Below are 7817 nucleotides of genomic sequence, written 5' to 3' on the forward strand. Positions count from 1 at the left end.
ACCCAAAAGGCCTCTCAATCATTGAAACCCAAAAAGCCCGGCGAGTTGGCGGGCTTGGCAAGTTGGCAGGTTATAATGATAAGTCCGACCTGCCAATTTTTGACGGGCCAACAGGCCGACTCGTAAGCCACGACCCACTTTGCCATCCCTAATTAACTCTATATTAAAACCTTTGACAATTTATGACTACATGTTTGCTTCGAAACACTACGTCTTTAATGCTCCTTTTAAATGTTAGTTAATTGTGTTACCCAAACTTTTACTAGCCATCCCCAATTCCCCATATTGAATTAAGTAAGGTAGTACATTATAGAAACAAAATGCGACCGTGCACCCTTGTCTCTATTGGGGTTATTTTTTGGTATTTGCTTGAGAGGATATTTTATGAGTTATTTTTCTAAGATTATTACACGATGAGATATTGTCCGCTTTAGGCCTTAGCCCTCACGGTTTTGTTTTTGGTCATCACCCAAAAGGCCTCTCAATCATTGAAACCCAAAAAGCCTTTCAATCATTGAAGTATATTTGTATTATATAAGTTGTTATTTCTTGTCTTATTTTATCGATGTGGGACTTGTTTGTATATCAACAGTCTAGGTATCCCACTCCCACCTCCAACTCCAATCACGAAAGAAAAATAGAAGATGGGTAGTAATAGATCTGGCATGGTCACAATTTTCATTGTGTTGTTGAGTAACGAGTATATACGAAGCATGGGAAGGTGTACAACGCCCTGGCCAACAAGGAAAAGAGGTTTGAGAATTGAGATCTTCAAAGACAACCTCAAATAGTTAAGTTATCCACAAACACAATGCTCAAAACCGGACATACAAGGTGGGACTGAACAGGTTCGCTGGATATTAACTAGTTCCTACATAGACCTTCTCTTGACACTTTGATCACAATGTTTTTTCAAAATTGATAAAAATCATATGCACGTGTTTTTTTTCTTCTTTTTTTTGCTTCAGTAACTGACATGGAAGATAAATCGCTTTTATTGCATAATGCAACTGATAATTTTATCTCTTTATAGTTTACACAATAATGAATATCTCTCCTTTTTATATATGGGAGCTGAAGTGTTCCTCTTCTACTTATCTGACTTTTGTTTCTATCTCAAAATATCATTACAGGTTTATCTTTCTGACATTGAAAAGCTTATAAAAAATAGTTCTCTCCTCTCTGTAATATCTTGAAATGTAATAAAAAATTTTGATTTATTTTCTCTATTTTAGTAAGCATATGCTTTTTATTCTCCATTCCTTGTTCCAACATTTTAGTAAAACTTCTCAAAAGCTTTGAATTTAGCCTCATTCTTAGCTTTCTTTATTTTATTTTATTTGTAGCCTTCCAATATCTTGCTTAATTTTCAATATTATTTCAACCATATAAGGTCTTAGAATGTTAATTTTACATGTGTTGTCTAAGTCTTCCTCTCTCTCTCTCTCTCTTAATACAGGGAGCTGTTGGGCATTCTCAGCAATTGCTGCAGTAGAAGGGATTAACAAGATAGTAACAGGCAATCAAACAGATGGATTGTGACAGAACAATCAATGCAGGATGCGATGGAGGACTTATGAAGTATGCTTTTGAGTTCATTATTAACAATGGTGGCATTGACACAGAAGAAGATTACCCCTATCTAGGTGTTGATGGTACATGCGATCAATATAAGGTTAGTTTTAACTTGATTATTTAATAACTTAATAAATGCTTGTAATACTTTCATTGTGATACTTATATAGTTTTTTCCTGTCTCTAGAAAAATGCTAGAGTTGTTACAATTGATGATTATGAAAGCGTTCGAGCATATGATAAATTAGCCTTAAAAAAGGAAGTAGCAAATCAGCCAGTGAGTGTTGCCATTGAAGCAGGTGGCAGAGAGTTTCAATTATATGTATCAGTAAGTTTCCAAATCAATTTTACTTGACAGCAAAGAAAGGGCACACGTATACTTTGAGTAAAGAGAAAAAGTTAAAACTATCAATGCATTACATTGAGATTTTTGTTCAAATCTAATATAAATTACATTAACATTTCTTCTTGTTTACTAGCTTAATCAGGTGTATTCTATATTTCTCAATTTTACCAGGGTATATTCACAGGAAGATGTGGGACAACATTAGACCACAGTGTTACAGATGTTGGGTACGGAACAGAAGATGGAATTGACTATTGGATCGTCAAGAATTCATGGGGTGAGAGCTGGTTATATCAAAATGGAACGTAATTTAGCAGTAGGCACTAGGCAGAGCAGGAAAGTGTGGAATTGCAATTTTGTCATCCTATCCCATCAAGAAGGGTCAAAATCCCCCAAACCCTGGACCATGTCCTCCTTCTCCAGTTAAGCCACCATATGTTTGTGATAATTACTATAGCTGTCCTGAAAGCAGTACTTGTTGTGTTTCCGAGAATGGAAATTTTTGAAGCTGCCTCTTGCTGTAACCTGCTGCCCGCATGACTATCCTATTTGCAACGTTTATGCATGGACCTGGCATAAGGTGAAGTCCAACATCAATTAGTAAAGATAGTAATTTTACCATTAATGATATGCCTTTGCATTCTTACTCACACACATAACTGATGATTTGAATTTGTCTATTGCAGAGTAGGAATAACCCATTTGGAGTGAAGGCAATGAAGAGAATTCCAGCCAAACCCCACTCGGAGTTTACAAGCAGGAACAAGATAAACTTGGATTAAGCAAATCATGACCAACTTGGTACTTATTTCCTAGCTTTCATCTCACGAAGGTGAAATATATAGAACCAACCATAAATGCTTGAAATTGGGAAACCACGGATTTATGACGTGTCATATGCTTCTCTCTATTTATGTTGGGTGATGGACTATATTATAAATCTCGATCAACAAACCTATGTTGATTATTAGTTTCATACTTTTGTAGATTAATCATTTATATACGTTGGAATTTTTTTTTTTAATTTACATGGTGATCAAAAAACACTGTAATTAAACACATCGATTAATTCTTTCTAAATGAGAAGTAATAATATAATATGATGCTATACTTGTTACAATATATATATATATATATATATATATAGAGAGAGAGAGAGAGAGAGAGAGAATGTGCATGAAATTGGGAGAATCAGTTGATCAAGTGAACATAAGCTTCATGATGTGGAACAGTGTGGAGTGTAGAATAGGGAGATATATCTACAACATGCATATGCAAAAGTCAATTGCTTCTGCTTTAGCAACGCCTTTCACTCTTTTTCTAACATTAGCTCCAAGTTGAAACTGAAATCTCCGATAAATAGTAGATTACTGAAATGGTACATATAATAAGATCCTTTGACATTACAATGAAGGCAATAACCGAATACGTGATTACGGATGAGGATTCTCTGTAGTGAGAAAATGAAGAAAATTTGTCAACCTTTAATTTATTTACTTTTTTAGTAATCTCAAACAACAAACATATGTTGATTATTATTAGTTTCATTGTAATTTATTCACAAGCATTAATTGGTTGAGGTTAAACCTTAAATAGTAATGATAATCAATCTATATAACCACTTTATACATCATAGTTGAATTTAAGTGACAATATATTTGGGTGACAAGAATATCTAATAAGGCGTGTGACAGTTTGTGTACACATAAATTGATATCCAAGAAACAGTACATTGTAGGGGGACCAGGGCTCAAATACTAATTGTCACACAGAGCAGCTTGATGCTATGTCCCTGATTTCAACTATCACTTCATTTCGTTTTCAACACCGCCCCCACAAGATGGATGGAACACCACACTTCCCAGGATAGGCCACGCTGTCCATCCATCCATCCCCAACACGCTACTCTAATCTCTAACCCCATCATAGGATCATCATCATCCATCAATCATCACTACAAAACTTGGTTTCACATTATTTTCAATTATTAGGCGGCACCAATATTTTTTTCACACCATGGAAAAAAGACGCAAAGCTTGTACACAAACAAAGTTTTGCTCTAAATAATGTCTGCATTTCATTGATAATTACATAAATGTGCAGAAAGAAACAGTAAGAGTGGTCGCTATGATTGATACATTGTCGGCCACCCATAAACATGCCACAATACATAATGCTAAGTTGCGGAAAAGTGGAATAAAATAAGTAACTAAACTAACCACTTCTTAACATACTAATGACTACTCTGATTAAGAGTCATTATGGTCAAAGTTCATGTCCTTTATGCTGCTTGTTCAAGGAACCAACCTTTCCTTTCTGATCACCATCATGGGTAGTAGGATGAAATTCGTAGTCCTCAATCTTCACTCTCTGAATGGTGCTTTGTGTCCCTGCATTATGGAGTGGGATTCTAGATGGTAGCTTTGATAGAAAAGCTCCAAAACTGCAAGGCATGGTTGGTAATGATAAAGTAGGAGGACCTGAACAAAGAGATGGGCATAGTGCCCCATTCTGAGGGGGGTTCCAGCCTATATCATAGGTAGAGAGAGGCATTCCATTGCTTTCTATGAAACTAGGCTTCACAATGTATGGATGTTGGATGGGTAGGTATGGTCTTTGAATACCAAATACTCCTGGTATGCTTTGAAGGTAGCTAAATTGCCTTTGTATGTTGATCACCAGATTTAGGTCCTCTGCAATCTAAGGAACATGTGAAATAATTAATAGTGGTGGAAATTTTGCAAGAATGGAGAAACATTACGGGTGAGAAAGTGATGTACCTTGTCAAAAGAACCCAATTGCACTACGCCTTCTCTAACGGCGATTATGACAATACTCTACCAAAGTCAATTAATAATTTTAGTCATTTGCTTTTTCTATTATTATGTGATGTTTTTGAACGAATTTTACCAACCTGAATGCCGGAATTGAATTGAAACTTCCACGCCTTTGGTTGCTGTTGGGTATATGTTATCAAGACAAGTGCCACGAAAATTAAATAAATAAAAAAGGGTCAACCATTAACAATTAAGAGAGAGTGGAAAAATATGAAGAATTGTTTACACTTTACAATCATTTCTGTTTATAAGGATTTGTCTTACAGGCTCGACTGAAGCATTCCATGAAGCAATCTGGCTAGGTTCACACTCATTGTGATTCTCATTGTAAACCCATTTGTGATTGTTATCTGCAGCAACTTTTCCCAGTAGTCTACAGTTATAAATATCAAATGATGGATTATTATTTTGTCCCTCTTGCTTCACTTGAAATTTGCAATGCAACTTTTGGAAAACAGACGAAAAGATAATGAATCTTGCTATGGCAAGAAAATGAAAAGGTAATGTGAACGCTCACCCCTCTCCATAATTGTAAACCTCGTGTGACATTTTGAAGAATATATCAGCTCCAAATCTATTGTTCAAGTAACCACCATCACTTTTCCTTTGCTCGCATTCGTTAAAATCGCAGAACCCATCTTCCCAGACAAGGATCCTAACCAAGGAAAACTCATTTTGGTTGGTCAAAAATGAATTAGTGAAACAACATTGGTTTGTTTATCATAGTTGCATACTAAATTACCAGTTCCTTTTATATCCTTTGGAGAGATCAAAAGCTGTTCCACCAAACTCCCACCTGTAACATAGCAATCAATATATCAAACTACAAACACAGCCAAAATTCTCCGTGACTAAATTTAGTCACTATTACCTTATTTTCTTGTATTTGTTCTTCAGTGTTACATTGTTTATATACTATTAGTTTAATTAGATACAAGTTTAAAGAGCTTCTCTACCAGGAAAAAAAATTAAAAAGAAACTCTTTCAATATCCATTACTTACCTTGGTGGAGGAAAATTTCGAGGTAATATCCTCCAGAAGACAGTATATACCCACTTGGAAGAAGTGGAAGAATTGGGAGAAATGCAAATGGTTCTGAGAGTCTGCTGCAAGAGACAATTAAGCAAAGGTAATCCACTTTCCATCTTCTACTAACACGAAGAAAAGAGAATGGGGAAATGAATGAGAGCAACAAGATTAATATGCAAAGAAAGTGATGGTACCCACCAAAGTGGGGGTGATCGTGCTCCTTGTAAAAGACAATTCGAGTTGTTGTAATTTTACAGTGGGACCTGGGCGTTCACATTTCCCCTTCTACTTTGGTTGACTGGTGAAAGCATTTATAACAAGAGAAATCCTAAGGTTAGAATTTGATATTTCCATTACACTAGTTAGCACTACAAGTATCTTAGGTAGGAAAACCTTATTTATTATGAGTTGCCTCCTTTTCTCATGAATTCTTAACTCTTTCCATTCCATCATCTCCCAATTTGTTGAGTTACATCCGGTTCAGCTGTGTAATGAATATATTTAACAGTTGATTGTTGCTTCTGTTAAGACTGTTAACTTGCACTTTGTTATTATGAGAATTGAGGTTTGAGATCTCTAAGAATACTATTGCAACCAATAGGAGATAAATATATGTAAAAGCCTATTTGACGCTCAAATCAGTAACGATTATGTACTACCAATTTTTCCATACTATATCATTATGTTTTGGTGTAAAGATAAAATAGCTTTACTTCAAATCAAAATATGGTTTACTGTTCGCAGATATATTGCATAGATCCTGCATTCAAGTGTTAAGTTTAATCAACACTTGAGTTGATGCAAAACTTTAGACTGAGATGATGACTCATTATGCGAATTGGCTTGAATTCTTGCGTTGAGAAAGAGGCTTAACTTACAGCAACTGTTGATTCGCATGTTGTGTTATTTTGATCCTTTAAAACACCTAATTAGAGTTAGGTCCTTATCAACTATGCCACAACTACTTGTCTGTAGTAGAAGTGGTCCTGTTGGATGAAAATTGATTTCAACTCTGGTTTTGCACATAGTAACAAAGTGGCTTTTGTTTTCCGGCATGGACCCTCAAAGCATTGTGCGACCTCCTCTCATTAATTTGACATTAGTACAACTTGAGTGTTGTACTTGGACAACAAGACAAGCTAATTTAAGTAATTGAAGTTAATGAATTGAATGTAATCTCTCAGTCTCACCACCTCCTATTTATTTTTAAGTTAAAAAAATTAGTTCTTGCATATTCTAATAATTTTTTTTAATATAAACATGTGGAGATCAATTTAGTCACATATATACCTCAGCAGTTTAAAATTAATTTTAGCAAGTTCTAAATCAAACGAGTGTAATTAGAGTGAGTTAGAATAGTATATATAAGATATAATGTTCAAACTTTATTGCTGTGTTTGCTTTAAAATATCAAATGAGTGCATACTCATCACTTTTCACTCATTAATAAAAATAAAAATAGAATAGGTTCACTTAAAAAAAATACAAAAATAAATGACAATAGTAAAAAAGATAAAATAATAAAGAGTTTCTTTTACATCTATAATCTATAAAACTAATGAAGAGATATCATTTTTTTTTTGGATCAGCAAAGAGATATCATGTAAATTCTTTTGAACCATTTTACTCTTTAATTAATTTGTTTAACTATCCATTATTCTAAAGTTAATTACACACTTTTGTAATTTCATTATTTCTAAAAAAAATTTGTTTTACAGCAAGGCAAAAGTGTTTTTATTTTTCACTTGTGTATCATAATATTAGTCTATTTTCTGTCATTCTAATTCTTTTACTGATAAATAAAAAAGGCAGGGAGTGAGCCATGCATCCCATGGGCTGAGCAAGCAAACAGATTGACAGGTACAAACAATAAACCTAAGAGAGCCCCACTCTTCCGTTCCATCTTTTCATACTTGTTCCCCCATTGGCATTTATTATCTCCATCTTTTTTAACGAATGCAACACCCCAGCGACAACACTCTTGGCACATAATTATTTTAACTCGGATTGGTATGACTAGTGATTTTATG

The 7817-nt window shown here is 34.6% G+C and overlaps 1 protein-coding gene and 1 pseudogene across 2 annotated transcripts; one reads left to right on the forward strand and one right to left on the reverse strand.

Moving 5' to 3' along the window:
- The first annotated feature begins 1531 nt into the window (after positions 1–1531).
- On the forward strand, positions 1532–2976 carry LOC109818484 (cysteine proteinase mucunain-like; annotated as a pseudogene). Its single transcript, XR_014433540.1, has 4 exons — positions 1532–1675; positions 1763–1903; positions 2093–2501; positions 2608–2976. The product of XR_014433540.1 is annotated as a cysteine proteinase mucunain-like (transcript).
- Positions 2977–3973: 997 nt separating this feature from the next.
- Positions 3974–5978, reverse strand: LOC109818483 (protein RICE SALT SENSITIVE 3). The gene is made up of 7 exons (XM_029268855.2): positions 5761–5978; positions 5501–5554; positions 5276–5413; positions 5023–5131; positions 4836–4877; positions 4702–4758; positions 3974–4621 (listed from the first exon to the last, which is right to left on the reverse strand). The coding sequence occupies exons 1-7, from the start codon at positions 5901–5903 to the stop codon at positions 4187–4189; spliced, it is 978 nt and encodes a 325-aa protein (XP_029124688.1). The 5' UTR covers positions 5904–5978; the 3' UTR covers positions 3974–4186.
- Between the last annotated feature and the right edge of the window lie 1839 nt (positions 5979–7817).

Source organism: Cajanus cajan, chromosome 4 (genome assembly GCF_000230855.2).
Source record: "Cajanus cajan strain Asha chromosome 4, NIPB_CcT2T_4, whole genome shotgun sequence".
Classification (NCBI taxonomy): Eukaryota; Viridiplantae; Streptophyta; class Magnoliopsida; order Fabales; family Fabaceae; genus Cajanus; species Cajanus cajan.